The sequence below is a fragment of the Nerophis lumbriciformis genome, linkage group LG37, assembly GCF_033978685.3.
Source record: "Nerophis lumbriciformis linkage group LG37, RoL_Nlum_v2.1, whole genome shotgun sequence".
Taxonomy (NCBI): Eukaryota; Metazoa; Chordata; class Actinopteri; order Syngnathiformes; family Syngnathidae; genus Nerophis; species Nerophis lumbriciformis.
This window is the reverse complement of record NC_084584.2, coordinates 9,447,501-9,464,461: the sequence shown is the minus strand read 5'-3', so window position 1 is coordinate 9,464,461 and position 16,961 is coordinate 9,447,501. Positions and strand designations below refer to the sequence as shown.

Below are 16,961 nucleotides of genomic sequence, written 5' to 3'. Positions count from 1 at the left end.
TGAACAATTCATCAAGATTCGATGTAGTGTATGAACAATTCATTAAGATTTGATATAGTGTATGAACGATTCATTAAGTTTTGATGTAGTGTATGAACGATTCATTAAGATTGTATTTAGTGTATGAAGGATTCATTAAGATTGTATTTAGTGTATGAAGGATTCATTAAGATTGTATTTAGTGTATGAAGGATTCATTAAGATTGTATTTAGTGTATGAAGGATTCATTAAGATTGTATTTAGTGTATGAACGATTCATTAAGATTGTATTTAGTGTATGAAGGATACATTAAGATTGTATTTAGTGTATGAAGGATTCATTAAGATTGTATTTAGTGTATGAACAATTCATTAAGATTTGACTTAGCTTATTACAATTCATTAAACTTGATACGTCGTATGAACGATTCAATTCTTTGGTTAACATCTGTTGACGGAAACATTCTTTTTCCCACTACAAACAACAAAAACCTTCCTTCATGTGCACACACCCCTCATGTAGAGGATAAATAGTTTGGACCTTGGCACCAAGAGCTCAGACTGGATCTGCCCAAGCACAGTCTATGAGCATGAACTGATGAAAAGCCACAGGTGTTGATCGGGTGAATGAGAATAACAACAACAATAACAACACAAGCACCACAAATCATCTATTATTATTGTGTCAATGTCCAAGCATTCAGACAACATTCTACACCAAAAATCATCTATTATTATTGTGTGAATATCCTAGCATTCACACAATAAGATTCTGCACCAAAATCCTTCATTATTATTATTGTGTGAATGTCCAAGCATTCACACAGAGATTCTACACCAAAAATTATTATTATTATTTATTATCATTGTGTATTGTCCAAGCATTCACACAATAAGATTCTACACCATAAATCATCTATTATTATTATTATTATTATCTACTATTATTATTATGATCTACTATTGTTGTGTGAATGTCCAAGCATTCACACAATAACATTCTACACCAAAAATCGTCTATTATTATTATTATTATTATTATTGTGTCAATGTCCAAGTAGTCACACAATACAATTCTACACCATAAATCATCTATTATTATTATTATTATTTACTATTGTTGTGTGAATGTCCAAGCATTCACACAATAACATTCTACACCAAAAATAATCTATTATTATTATTCATTATTATTATTGTGTCAATATCCAAGTATTCACACAATACAATTCTACACCAAAAATTATCTATTATTATTATTTATTATTATTTTGTATTGTCCAAGCATTCACACAATAAGATTCTACACCAAAAATCATATATTATTATTATTTATTATTTTTGTGTGAATGTCCAAGCATTCACACAGTAAGATTCTACACCAAAAATCATTTATTATTATTATCACTATTATTTATTATTATTATTATTGTGTGAATATCCTAGCATTCACACAAGACTCTACATCAAAAATAATGTATTATTTTTATTATTATTAATATGAATATTGTGTGAATGTCCAAGCATTCACTCAAAGAGATTCTACAACAAAAATCATCTATTATTATACTTATTTATTATTAGCATTATTATTATTGTGTATTGTCCAAGCATTCACACAATAAGATTCTACACCATAAATCATCTATTATTATTATCATCATTATTATCTATTATTATTGTGTGAATGTCCAAGCATTCACACGATAAGATTCCACACCAAAAATCTTATTTTTATTATTATTATTATTATTGTGTGAATGTCCAAGCGTTCACACAGTAAGATTCTACACCAAAAATCATTTATCACTATTATTTATTATTATTATTATTGTGTGAATATCCTAGCATTCACACAAGACTCTACATCAAAAATCATGTGTTATTTTTATTATTATTAATATTAATATTGTGTGAATGTCCAAGCATTCACTCAAAGAGATTCTACAACAAAAATAATTATTATACTTATTTATTATTAGTATTATTGTGTATTGTCCAAGCATTCACTCAATGAGATTCTACACCATAAATCATCTATTATTATTATCATTATTATTATCTATTATTATTGTGTGAATGTCCAAGCATTCACATGATAAGATTCTACACCAAAAATCATTTATTATTATTATCACTATTATTTATTATTATTATTATTATTATTGTGTGAATATCCTAGCATTCACACAAGACTCTACATCAAAAATCATGTATTATTTTTATTATTATTAATATTAATATTGTGTGAATGTCCAAGCATTCACTCAAAGAGATTCTACAACAAAAATCATTATTATACTTATTTATTATTAGTATTATTGTGTATTGTCCAAACATTCACACAATGAGATTCTACACCATAAATCATCTATTATTATTATCATTATTATTATCTATTATTATTGTGTGAATGTCCAAGCATTCACACGATAAGATTCTACACCAAAAATCATTTATTATTATTATCACTATTATTTATTATTATTATATTATTATTGTGTGAATATCCTAGCATTCACACAAGACTCTACATCAAAAATCATGTGTTATTTTTATTATTATTAATATTAATATTGTGTGAATGTCCAAGCATTCACTCAGAGATTCTACAACAAAAATCATCTATTGCTATTCTTATTTATTATTAGTATTATTGTGTATTGTCCAAGCATTCACACAATAAGATTCTACACCATAAATCATCTATTATTATTATCATTATTATTATCTATTATTATTGTGTGAATGTCCAAGCATTCACACGATAAGATTCCACACCAAAAATATTATTTTTATTATTATTATTATTATTATTATTATTGTGTGAATGTCCAAGCGTTCACACAATAACATTCTACACCAAAAACCATCTATTATTATTATTATTATTATTATTATTATTTATTGACACAACTGGATGAGGACTTGCTGATTCTGAAGGTCCAAAATGAAAGAATCATGTACAAGCATATCCTGGGCAGCTAAATGGGGTTATGGGGGCCTGTGTGACACATTCGCCAGGGGGGGATGTTACTGTGTGGATTCGCGAGATCGCGTAAAAGTCTGCACTATGTTGCTAACAAGGCCGCGTTCAGTGGAAATCCGGGGTAAGGGTCCCTACTGCTCAGTCTTCTTATGCTCTGTCAGATCAGGTGCATTATAATCAAAACATCCACAGTACCTGCGATCCGGATGACGGCCCTCTCGGCCGCGTCCAGCACATCCCCCGAGGCCGACTTGGAGCGCTTGATGCGGTGGTGCTTGGGCAGGTTCCACGGCAGCGTGTCCCCGGGGGGCGGCGACCCCCCCGCCCAGCTCAGGTCCGCCGCGCTCTCCTCCGACGCCGCCCGGACCAGAGGCTTCCTCCTGGGCTCGTCCTGGACCTGCTCCATGGCCTGCAGGCGGGGACACAATGACAATCATCATCATCACCACCAGGTGGAACTCATAACAGAACCAGCACAGGCGCTCACGGCCTTTCTGCGGCGCTCTGCTGAGTCACCATGGGGCACTAGGCATGCTCCCGACAGGGCGCTGGCTGCACCGTCTCACACGCTCTGATTGGACGGCTCGTCGAGTGTGAAAAAAAAAATAACATCCCACAGGATGTCTGCTGAAATGATTAGGCTATGATGCAAAAATGTGCATTAGCATCTTAGTGACCCAGTTCTAACACAGGTGTACCTAATAAAGTGGCCAGAGATGGACTTAGGCGTGTTTTGAAAAACACCTTCAGGGCACCAAGACATTTGGCAAAGATGGGTAAAAAGATGGCCGCCATCAAACACTATAACAATATGTTTAAAATGATGATAAAACCTTTGAAAAACTGTCTCCTTTTAGCTGAAGATGTAAGAAATATAAGACATTTTATTGAAAAGACGGACTAAAACTAAATCAAACTGTCAAAATGAACACTGTTTTTAACATTTTAGTCAGCAAAATGAAGACTAATTGTTTCTCAGCTGTGGTCTGTCTGGGCCACTTGTAATGCACTTTCCCACCGACATCAACCAAAGAGAAGAAGTCATTGCGAATAATCCTAAATGCAAAAATGATGACTCCAGTGGTGAAGTTGTATTTTTTTGTGCACTTCAATTTTATTGACAATGTAGTTAAGAAACATATATTTAAAAAATCATCTATTATTTTTTTTTCATTATTGTGTGAATGTCCAATCATTCACACAAGATTCTACACCAAAAATCATCTTTTTTTTTTTAAAATTATTATTATTATTGTTGTTTGAATGTCCAATCATTCACACATAAGATTCTACACCAAAAATCATCTATTATTATTATTGTGTGAATGTCCAAACATTCACACATAAGATTCTACACCAAAAATTCTCCATTATTATTGTGTGAATGTCCAATCATTCACACAAAATATTCTACACCAAAAATCATATATTGTTATTGTTATTGTGGGAATGTCCAAACATTCACACATAAGATTCTACACCAAAAATAATCGATTATTACTTATTATTGTGTGAATGTCTCTAGCATTCACACATGTAAGATTCTACACCAAAAATCATCTATTGTTATTATTGTGTGAATGTCCAATCATTCACACATAAGATTCTACACCAAAAATCATCTATTATTATTTTTGTATTATTATTGTGTGAATGTCCAATCATTCACACATAAGATGCTACACCAAAAATCATCTTTTAATATTTTTTTATTATTATTGTGTGAATGTCCAATCATTCACACATAAGATTCTACACCAAATCATCTGTTTTTTTTAAAATTATTATTATTATTGTTTGAATGTCCAATCATTCACACATAAGATTCTACACCAAATCATCTGTTTTTTTTTAATTATTATTATTATTGTTTGAATGTCCAATCATTCACACATAAGATTCTACACCAAAAATAATCTATTATTATTATTGTGTGAATGTCCAAACATTCACACATAAAATTATACACCAAACATTATCTATTATTTATTGTGTGAATTTCCATCATTCACACATAAGATTCTACACCAAAAATCATCTATAATTATTGTGTGAATGTCCAATCATTCACACAAAAGATTCTACACCAAAAATCATCTATTTTTATTATTATTGTGTGAATGTCCAAACATTCACACATATAAGATTCTACACCACAAATCATCTATTATTATTTTGGTATTATTATTGTGTGAATGTGCAATCATTCACACATAAGATTCTACACCAAATCATCTGTTTTTTTTAAATTATTATTATTATTGTTTGAATGTCCAATCATTCACACATAAGATTCTACACCAAAAATAATCTATTATTATTATTGTGTGAATGTCCAAACATTCACACATAAAATTATACACCAAACATTATCTATTATTATTTATTGTGTGAATTTCCATCATTCACACATAAGATTCTACACCAAAAATCATCTATAATTATTGTGTGAATGTCCAATCATTCACACAAAAGATTCTACACCAAAAATCATCTATTTTTATTATTATTGTGTGAATGTCCAAACATTCACACATATAAGATTCTACACCACAAATCATCTATTATTATTTTGGTATTATTATTGTGTGAATGTGCAATCATTCACACATAAGATTCTACACCAAAAATCATCTGTTTTTTTTAAATTATTATTATTATTGTTTGAATATCCAATCATTCACACGTAAGATTCTACACCAAAAATAATCTATTATTATTGTGTGAATGTCTAAACATTCACACATAAGATTATACACCAAACATTATCTATTATTATTTATTGTGTGAATGTCCATCATTCACACATAAGATTCTACACCAAAAATCATCTATAATTATTGTGTGAATGTCCAATCATTCACACAAAAGATTCTACACCAAAAATCATCTATTTTTATTATTATTGTGTGAATGTCCAAACATTCACACATATAAGATTCTACACCATAAATAATCTATTATTATTTATTATCATTATTATTATAGTGTGAATGTCCAAACATTCACACATACAATTATACACCAAAACACTATTTATTATAATTATTATTATTCTATGTAATAATGTCAAAGCATTCACACAGCTTTTATTATTATAATTATTATTACTATTATAGTGTGAATGTCCAAACATTCACACATAAGATTCTACACCAAAAAAACCAAATCATTTAGTTATTATTATTACTAGTATATGTCAGAATGTCCAAGCATCTTAGCGATGAACAGGTTTGTTACATCATGTGACCATGCAGGGTGGAAAGTGGGTCAGGGTAAAGGTGGTCTTAAAGAGGATGCTTTAAAACTGCAGTCTCCAAACCAGCCAGTGTTGCATACTAGACAAACCAAAGGATGCATGGAGAAAATAAAGCAATCATGCTCAAAAGTTGTGGATAACGAAATAAAACAACCAGCCTGCAGTCATTCAAAATGATTATTGTGCCTTTTTGCTATTTTTTCCCCCATCCATTTTCTTAGTGCAATGTCAAAAAAATGAGCCCCCGGACTACACTTTGGACAATACAGCGTTTTTACACTCTCCAAAAGGCCAGTTCGGGGCGTCCATCCCACAAACACGCAGCATTGTAAGGCACGTCTGCTTCCCGCAGTGAGGAGAGACCTGCAGGCTGCACCTGCGAACCTCCCCCCGCCCCTCGCACCGGCAAAACTTGCTGACATCATCGCGACCGCCGTACTCACGCTGGAAATGTCCGCAGGTCGTGGGCAGGTCGTGGGCACGGTGACTCTTCTCGTTTTATCTATATTTATGTCATCAAATCACGGAAAACGTCGCGTTTCTATCACTTTCATCCTCCTCTCTGCAGCGGAAGAGGCGCGCCTGCGCACTAACGCTGCTGCTTTTTTTTTTTTTTTTTTTTTTTTAAGCATGAAGGGCGGGGGGGAGTCGAGTCGAACCGTCCCGAACTAAACCGAGTGCAAGACATCACAAAGTGCTATTTTTCTACCCCACTCTAAAAAGAAACACATAGACTGTCTGACATGTCGCGTGGATGCGCACGTCACGTGACTACTCCCGGAAGTGGGGGGAAAACGTGTGGAAAATTGCGCCTTGCGACTTTCCCAACAAAATACGAAATCATGCTCATAAATTGAGTGAAGATATTGATGGACAATATTTTTTCAATGAATATATGACTCTATAGTAGCCAGTGCTAAATTGTAACACAAAAGTAAATTATAATAAAAATCAAATGTATATAAATAATATACATTTTATATAAATATAACATTTATGTAAATATAAACAAAATTTAAATATACATTATAAAAACTAAATATATACAAATAATATACACTTTATATAATTATAACTTTATATAAATATAATTTGAAAAAAATAAATAAATTATAACAATATCAAATACATATAAATAATATAATATACATTTTATATAAATAATATTTATTTAAATATAAAGTATAAAATAAATTATAAAAATATATAATACAATATACATGTTATATAAATGTTATTTATATAAATAAAATATAAAAAATAACTTATAAAAAAGATCAAATATATATATAAATAATATAATATACATTTTATATAAATATACCATTTATATAAATATAAATAAAGTATAAAAAATACATTATAAAAATATATAACACAATATACATGTTATATAAATAACATTTATATAAATAAAATATAAAAAAGAAATTATAAAAAATGTTAAATATATATAAATAATGTAATATAACATTTATATGAATATAATAAAAATAAACTATAAAACATATCAAATATATATAAATAATATAATATACATTTTATATAAAAAATAACATTTATATAAATATAATTAAAATATAAAACATGTATTATAAAAAATATAAATAAATAATATAAATGTTGTATAAACAATATAAAATACAATGGAGATAAATATGAATAAAATATAAAACATTAATTATAATATTCACCTGATTACATAGTAACCCCACATTTTGTAATAAACATTGACAAATTATGGAATAACGCAAAACTTATTACAAAATACGGGCGCCGATTGCATCCCGCCGGTCCTACCGGGCGCCAACTGACGTCAAAGGTTACGGTATGCCTGGGTCGCACGTGACGTCACGGCCACTTATTCGACTCTTCGCACTTGGCGATCACTCCAGCAGCACTGAGAGCGGACTCGGCCAAAACAACCGAGTCTAGGTAATGTTGCGATTTTCAATGTCAACAAAGAAATAGACTTTAAAAAAAACAGTCAAGTAATGCTTCACTTTTTCAAAAATGCGCCAGCTTGATGGTAATTTACATTGGCTTTGCCATTCACATGCTACCGATTAGCATTAGCAATTTTAACTTTTTAATTTCAACACTCGCAAAAGGTGTTAATGAAACCTACATTTAAGACGCACGTTACAATCAAACAGCTGCTGCGTAATAAGTACAATACTTACAGTGTTAACACTTTTCAGGGCGCAACAAAAAGACTAGCCAGCACACCATAAACTATACACTACTGCCTAGGATTTGACACTGTAACTGATTCAGAAATGTGAAAACAAAATATAACAACTGGACAACAGTTGTCATATTCAAAGTCTCCCTACTAACCCACCAGTGCCTCCATGGAAATGCCCCTTCTCTACCTCAAAGAACTACTCACCCCCAAATCCTCCACACGACACCTCCGCTCCGGACAGGCTAACCTCCTCCAACCTCCGAGGACAAAGCTACGAACAATGGGAGACTGGGCTTTCTGCTCCGCCGCTCCCAGTCTGTGGAACGCTCTCCCTGACCACCTGAGGGCACCACAGACTGGGGATGCTTTTAAAAAGGGTTTTTTATTTTTTAGATATATGCATACTAGTTTTAGCTATTTGGCTGTTCTAGTTTTTATTTTTATTATTATCTTTTTACTTTAATTCTTATTAATACACTGTAGCACTTTGAGGTTGTTTACTCAATGTAAAGTGCTTTTTACAAATAAAATCTATTATTATTATTATATTCAGCTCATTTTTAAATTTTGCAATGAAAAATGATTTCATGATCAAAAACAATTATTATTTATCAACACACACGTCCAGTTTGTTTGTGTGCATTTTTTTGTCTATTATAGTTTTACTGTTAACGTTTTATTGTTCATAATCCTTGTCAAAAGCTCCCCAAATGTTTGTGCTCCAACATTTTTGCCAAACTATTATAGTTGTAATGTTATTATTGATAACCAACAACCATAACATAAAAACTATAATAGTTGGACTGAAAAATTTTCCAGCACAAACAAAAGTGACAAGTTTGGTTGATTTTGACATGGTTATGAATAATAATATGTATAAAATGTTAACATAAAAACTGCATTAGACAAATAAATGTTGACACAGGTGCAATGTAAATACAATAACTCCGCTGTCATGCTGCGATATAATGAGTTGTTATATAATCAGTGTGCTTCTCTGTCTGCCAACATGAAGTCTCCATGCCAGCTTTGTCTGTCTGCCAAAAAAAAAATCATTTCATTACGTTCAATTAATTTCATGTGGTTCATTACACAAGTATTATTTCACCATATTCAAACTGTGTAATGCTATATAGAAATATATACTTGTTAAATAAAACCTCTGCCTTGTTTTTTAACTAATACTTAGGTCTACTACGCTACTGTATTATAATCATGGTCTGTATGGTGGTACTTGGAGAGCCAGGTGTCTAAGTCAAGGTCCAGGGACCAGACCTGTATTTGTCATACACATATGCACATGTACCACACCAAATTTAGACTCAGGTCACGGCAAATATGAATAAAAACAGTAAGGAATAATACAATACAATACTTAAAAATAAATAACATAATAATAATTTCCCTTGTGGATCATTAAAGTTTGTCTAAGTCCAAGTCTATGCATTGCGGTCCGCGAAAGCCTGAAAATAATATGCGTAGCTAAATTAATTGGTTCTTACCTTCTGCTTTTTGACGAAAAAAAAAAATGTTCGCAATTTTTATTTTTTTTACAGTACATTACTGTAAACAAAGTACCACTGTTTTATTGGTAAGTTTTCGTTTTTTTTAACTGGAAAATCCATGGTTGTTTTTACGCCATATTAGGGTTGTCCTGATATCGATATTTTGGTACCAGTACCAAAATGTATTTCCATACTTTTCTTTATAAAAGGGAACCACAAACAAATGTCATTATTGTTTTTATTGTAACACAACAATCTTAGTGTACATGAAACATATGTTTATTATTCTAATTTAGTCCTTAAATAAAAAGTGAACATACTAGACAACTTGTCTTTTAGTAGTAAGTAAACAAACAAAGACTCCTAATTAGTCTGCTGACGTACGCAGTAACATATTGTGTCATTTATACACCTATTATTTTGTACACATTACGAGGGACAAACTGTAAAAAATGGATTATTCATCTACTTGTTCATTTACTGTTAATATCTGCTTATTTTCTGTTTTAACATGTTCTATCTACACTTCTGTTAAAATGTAATAATCACTTATTCTTCTCTTCTTTGATACTTTACATTAGTTTTGGATGATACCACACATTTAGGTATGGATCTGATACCAAGTAGTTACAGGATCATACATTGGTCATATTCAAAGTCCTCGTGTGTCCAGGGACGTATTTACTGTCTTTATAAACATAATATGAATTTTAAAAGAAAAAGATTTTGTTGTAATCATAGTAGTTTCGACAATATACGCTCTTGTACTTGATATCATTACAGTGGATGTCAGGTGTAGATCCACCCATGGCGTTTGTTTACATTGTGACGCCGGTGAGCTATTGTATCCTCCTACGGTGTGTAGTGAAGCATGTTTAGCTATTCCTCATCCTCCAGTGATAATAATACTTGTAAAAAACTTACTTTGTCACCATGGAGGCCAGGATTAGTGATTTAGAAGTAGCTAAAACACTGTGGATGGATAGTTAGCCATGTGTTAAAGCACCTCTTCCTGAGGGTGTTTCAGTGTTATAACTTCACCTTTATTGTCAGTTTTTACACCAAAATGCGTCCATTCTCCCTTTTCTGTCTACACACTGTGTCTGCTTGTAAGTACTCCGTGTGTGTGCGCTGCCGAACATGCTCCTCTGCTCCTAAAACCAGCAATGTCATGACGTGACGACGCGCTGTCATGCCCGTTAAAAAAAAGGAATGGGGGGGGGCGGTACTTTTTAGAGGCGGTACTATACTAGTACCGGTATACCGTACAACCCTACACCATATTACTATAATCTAAAGGCTTAGTGGCCACATGCGTGGACAGCACCTTTTAGCTCTTATTTCCAAAATTGTGTACACTACTGAATTGGGGTCTTATGGCCACTTATGTGGACACTTATACTGCCATCTGGTGGTGTCAGAAGAGTACCGTATTTTTCGGAGTATAAGTCGCTCCGGCCGAAAATGCATAATAAAGAAGGAAAAAAACATAAGTCGCACTGGAGTATAAGTCGCATTTTTTGGGGAAATGTATTTGATAAAAGCCAACACCAAGAATAGACATTTGAAAGGCAATTTAAAATAAATAAAGAATAGTGAACAACAGGCTGAATAAGTGTACGTTATATGAGGCATAAATAACCAACTGATATGTTAACGTAACATACCAGAAAAACTGCGACTTTTAGTCCGAAAAATACGGTATAACATACAATGGAAATTTGAAAAAAAAAAAAAAAGTGTAAAAATAAAACATGAAGTACATGTTTGTGTACTTATGGACTAAGTACATCATATCAAAAGATGATTCTTAGTTTTTATTCTAATTAGGGTCCAATAAGCCCAAATAGCAAAGAGAAATATAAAAAAAAGCATGTACCGTATTTTTCCGACTATAAGTCGCAGTTTTTTTCATAGTTTGGCCGGGGGTGCGACTTATACTCAGGAGCGACTTATGTGTGAAATGATTCACACATTAGCGTAAAATATCAAATAATATTATTTCGCTCATTCACGTAAGAGACTAGACCAGGGGTCGGCAACCCAAAATGTTGAAAGAGCCATATTGGACCAAAAATACAAATACAAATCTATCTGGAGCCGCAAAAAATTAAAAGCCATATTACATACAGACAGTGTGTCATGAGATATAAATTGAATTAAGAGGACTTAAAGGAAACTAAAATACCTCAAATATACCTACAAATGAGGCATAATGATGCAATATATACATATAGCTAGCCTAAATAGCATATTAGCATCGATTAGCTTGCAGTCATGCAGTGACCAAATATGGTCACTCCACGCAAGTCAATAACATCAACAAAACTCACCTTTGTGCATTCACGCACAACGCTAAAAGTTTAGTGAACAAAATGAGACAGAAAAAGGAGAGGCATAAAACACGTCCTAGAAAGTTATACATGTAAACAAACTACGGTGAGTTCAAGGACCGCCAAAATTAGTAGGACAAAACGGCGCTAGCCAAATACTCGAATCAGTGAAGCATGTTAATAGAGATGTTTTTTATGTTGATTTAATAAAAAAAAAAACGATACCGATAATAAAAAAAACGATACCTATATTATCTGCCGATAAATGCTTCAAAATGTAATATCGGAAAATATCGGTATCGTTTTTTTTGTTATCGGTATCGTTTTTTAAATTTTATTAAATCAACATAAAAAACACAAGATACACTTACAATTAGTGCACCAACCCAAAAAACCTCCCTCCCCCATTCACACTCATTCACACAAAAGGGTTGTTTCTTTCTGTTATTAATATTGTGGTTCCTACATTATATATCAATATATATCAATACAGTCTGCAAGGGATACAGTCCGTATGCACACATGATTGTGCGTGCTGCTGGTCCACTAATAGTACTAACCTTTAACAGTTAATTTTACTCATTTTCATTCATTACTAGTTTCTATGTAACTGTTTTTATATTGTTTTACTTTCTTTTTTATTCAAGAAAATGTTTTTAATTTATTTATCTTATTTTATAATTTTTTTTTTTTTTAAAAAGGACCTTATCTTCACCATACCTGGTTGTCCAAATTAGGCATAATAATGTGTTAATTCCACGACTGTATATATCGGTATCGGTAATTAAAGAGTTGGACAATATTGGAATATCGGCAAAAAGCCATTATTGGACATCCCTAATGTTTAATACAAACAGTGTGCTTTATAACAATTATGGAGGTTTGTGTCATGTTTGTCCTCCCACAGAAACCATATTAAAACAAAAAATATATATTTTTTCCCCTCACCTTTTTCCATTTTTCATACATTTTAGAAAAAGCTCCAGAGAGCCACTAGGGCGGCGCTAAAGAGCCGCATGCGGCTTTAGAGCCGCGGGTTGCCGACCCCCGGACTAGACGTATAAGATTTCATGGGATTTAGCGATCAGGAGTGACAGATAGTTTGGTAAACGTATAGCATGTTCTATATGTTATAGTTATTTGAATGACTCTTACCAAATGCGACTTATACTCCAGTGCAACTTATATGTTTTTTTCCCTTCTTTATTATGCATTTTCGGCCGGTGCCACTTATACTCAGGAGCGACTTATAGTCCGAAAAATACGGTAAACAAACAGCTTGGGCCTTAAGGGGTTAAAGGGGAAATAGCAGCAGTGTTTTATACAGTACAATTTTGGGAACTGAGCTGCCAGTTTTTGCAGTGTAGTACTGTTTTTTTTATTATTTACAGCAGGGGTGCTCACACTTTTTCTGCAGGCGAGCTACTTTTCAATTGATCAAGTCGTGGGGATCTACCTCATTCATATATATAATTTATATTTACTTATTTATGAAATATATGTTTTTGTTAACAAGTTAAAGGTGTTTAATGATAATGCAAGCATGTTTAACACATATAGTTAATATTGTTAATACATTAAAGGTGTTTAATGATAATACAAGTATGTTTAACACATAGTTAATATTGTTAACAAGTTAAAGGTGTTTAATGATAATACAAGCATGTTTAACACAGTTAATATTGTTAAAAAATTAAAGGTGTTTAATGATAATACAAGAATGTTTAATACATATAGTTAATATTGTTAACTTAAAGGTGTTTAAAGATAATACAAGCATGTTTAACACATATAGTTAATATTGTTAACAAGTTAAAGGTGTTTAAAGATAATACAAGCATGTTTAACACATATAGTTAATATTGTTAACAAGTTAAAGGTGTTTAAAGATAATACAAGCATGTTTAACAAATATAGATTCCTTTCTTTCATGAAGACAAGAATATAAGTTGGTGTATTACCTGATTCTGATGACTTGCATTGATAGGAATCAGACAGTGGTGCTGATAATGTCCGCATTTTCGAATGGAGGAGAAAAAAAGTCTCCTTTCTGTCCAATACCACATGAAAGTGGTTGGTTTTTGGCATCTTATTTGTCCAGCTTCCGTACTCCTTTGTATACACTTTACAAGAAGTACATGGTCGGCAAACTCCGTAGCTTGCTAGCTTGTGCACGCCAGCTTTCTGAGACTCTTATTTTGTTAGCACAACTGTGCAGTCGGTCTTTGGAGTTTTGACGACAGGTACGGCGCCAGAGTCTGTTGAAATAAAGTGTTTCTCGCCTTCCAGTCGGTAATTTTAATGAGCTGGCAGCAGCCAGCGTCATCTCAGAAGACCCTCGGGTGCCGTGAATGTCAATCAAGTGACGAAAGTGACGTCATAGTGAAGATTTATGATCGCTCATTTTTAGGACTATTTTTTTAATGCCTGGCTGGTGATCGACTGACACACCCTCCGAGATCGACCAGTAGCTCCCGATCGACGTAATGAGCACCCCTGATTTACAGTAATACATTGTGAAAACCAAAAATTCCAGTTTTCAAAAACAACTCATAATTGTACTTAGTGTTTATTTACGGGGTAAAAAAGCAGGAGCTGCAGATTTGTACGGTGTACGTACAGTACCTGTTTATGTAAGATATCATCTCCTTCTCTTGTTTGCTCCACTTCTGAGACATGTTGGCTTTTGTGGTTGTGGCTTCTCCTGACAAGAAGCAACAACCTCCTGCCCCCGGGCTTCACCGCACATCCTAAAAAGCATCCCCCAGCTCTGCCAACTATCCGTCAGTCTTGACAACTTGATCTTTCTTGGCAGAGTAAAGACGTTGATACTGTTCAAATGTCATGTAGCTCACTAACATTGGTGCGGTCCTGTCCCACACGTTGTTGTGTGTAATAATCACTACATCTATTATGTGCACAGTTATAAAGTGCTCGCTACAGACACACAAAAGGCTGGTAGACTTTGTGTGAATAAAGTTGTGATGTTACATTTGTGTTTCCACTCACCATCTCCGCTTTGTGGCGTCGCCTCCTTCTCCTCCTCCTCAAAGAAGGATCTGGGGCTTCATGTAGTTCTATGGCCGGCATCTCCTTCACCTCCGGGATCTCCTGGAGCACATTCACCTCCTTTTTCTTCTTCGGCTGCTCCTTCTTGACCACATTTGTCTCCTTTTGTATCACATTTGTCTCCTTCACTTCCATCTTGACCACATTTGTCTCCTTCTTGATCAAATGTGTCTGCTTGACTTGCTTCTGCTGCTCCTTCTTGATCACATTTGCCTCCATGATTTCTTTCAGCTGCTCTTCCTTGACCACATTTGTCTCCTTCACCCTCTCTGTCTTCTTCTTCTTCTTCTTCCCTTTGACCACAAATATCTCTTTGCCCTCCTCCTTCAGCATATTTGTCTCATTTCCCTCATCAGCCTTCTGCTGCTCCTTCTTGATCACATTTGCCTCCATGATTTCTTTCGGCTGCTCTTCCTTGACCACATTTGTCTCCTTCACCTTCTCTGTCTTCTTCTTCTTCTTCCTTTTGACCACAAATGTCTCTTTGCCCTCCTCCTTCAGCATATTTGTCTCATTTCCCTCATCAGCCTTCTGCTGCTCCTTCTTGATCACATTAGTTTCAGACACCTCCTCCTCCTTTTTCTTCTGCTGCTCCTTTTTGAGCATATTTGTCTCCTTCGCCTCCTCAGCCTTCTTCTTCTGCTCCTTCTTGGGCATATGGGTCTCCTTTCCATCCTCAGCCTTCTTCTGCTGCTCCTTCTTGACCACATTAGTTTCAGTCACCACCTCCTCCTTTTTCTTCTTCTTCTTCTGCTGCTCCTTCTTGACCACATTAGTTTCAGACAACTCCTCCTCCTTTTTCTTCTGCTGCTCCTTCTGGAGCATATTTCTCCCCTTTGCCTCCTTCTGCTGCTGCTCTTCCTTGAGCATATGTGTCTCCTTCGCCTTCTTCTGCTGCTGCTCCTTCTTGACCACATTAGTTTCGGTCACCTCCTCCTCTTTCTTCTTCTGCTCCTTCTGGAGCATATTTGTCTCCTTTGCCTCCTTAGCCTTTTTCTGCTCCTTCTTGATCACATTAGTTTCGGTCACCTCCTCTTTCTTTTTCTGCTGCTCCTTCTTCAGCATATTTGTCTCATTCGCCTCCTTCTGCTGCTCCTTCTTGACCACATTAGTTTCGGTCACCTCCTCTTTCTTCTTCTGCTGCTCCTTCTTCAGCATATTTGTCTCATTCACCTCCTTAGCCTTCTTCTTCTGCTGCTCCTTCTTGACCACATTAGTTTCGGTCACTTCCTCCTCTTTCTTCTTCTGCTGCTCCTTCTTCAGCATATTTGTCTCCTTTGCCTCTTTAGCCTTCTTCTGCTGCTGCTCCTTCTTGATCACATTAGTTTCGGTCACCTCCTCTTTCTTCTTCTGCTGCTCCTTCTTCAGCATATTTGTCTCCTTCGCCTCCTTCTGCTGCTGCTCCTTCTTGACCACATTAGTTTCGGTCACCTCCTCTTTCTTCTTCTGCTGCTCCTTCTTCAGCATATTTGTCTCCTTCGCCTCCTTAGCCTTCTTCTTCTGCTGCTGCTCCTTCTTGACCACATTAGTTTTGGTCACCTCCTCTTCTTTCTTCTTCTGCTGCTCCTTGAGCATATTTGTCTCCTTCGCTTCCTCAGCCTTCTTCTGCTGCTCCTTCTTGACCACATTAATTTTGGT

At 34.2% G+C, this 16,961-nt stretch overlaps 1 protein-coding gene across 1 annotated transcript in view; it reads right to left on the bottom strand.

Annotated features, from left to right (window-relative positions):
• LOC133577208 (uncharacterized) overlaps positions 1-16,961 on the bottom strand; it is a 224,382-nt gene that overhangs the window by 203,734 nt on the left and 3,687 nt on the right. Inside the window, exons 3-4 of the mRNA XM_072912544.1 lie at positions 15,264-16,961; positions 3,165-3,378 (exon numbers count right to left, since the gene is read on the bottom strand). The exon at positions 15,264-16,961 is cut by the window's right edge and continues 258 nt beyond it. Coding sequence (XP_072768645.1) covers positions 3,165-3,378; positions 15,264-16,961 — 1,912 coding nt within the window. The remainder of the gene's footprint in view (positions 1-3,164; positions 3,379-15,263) is intronic.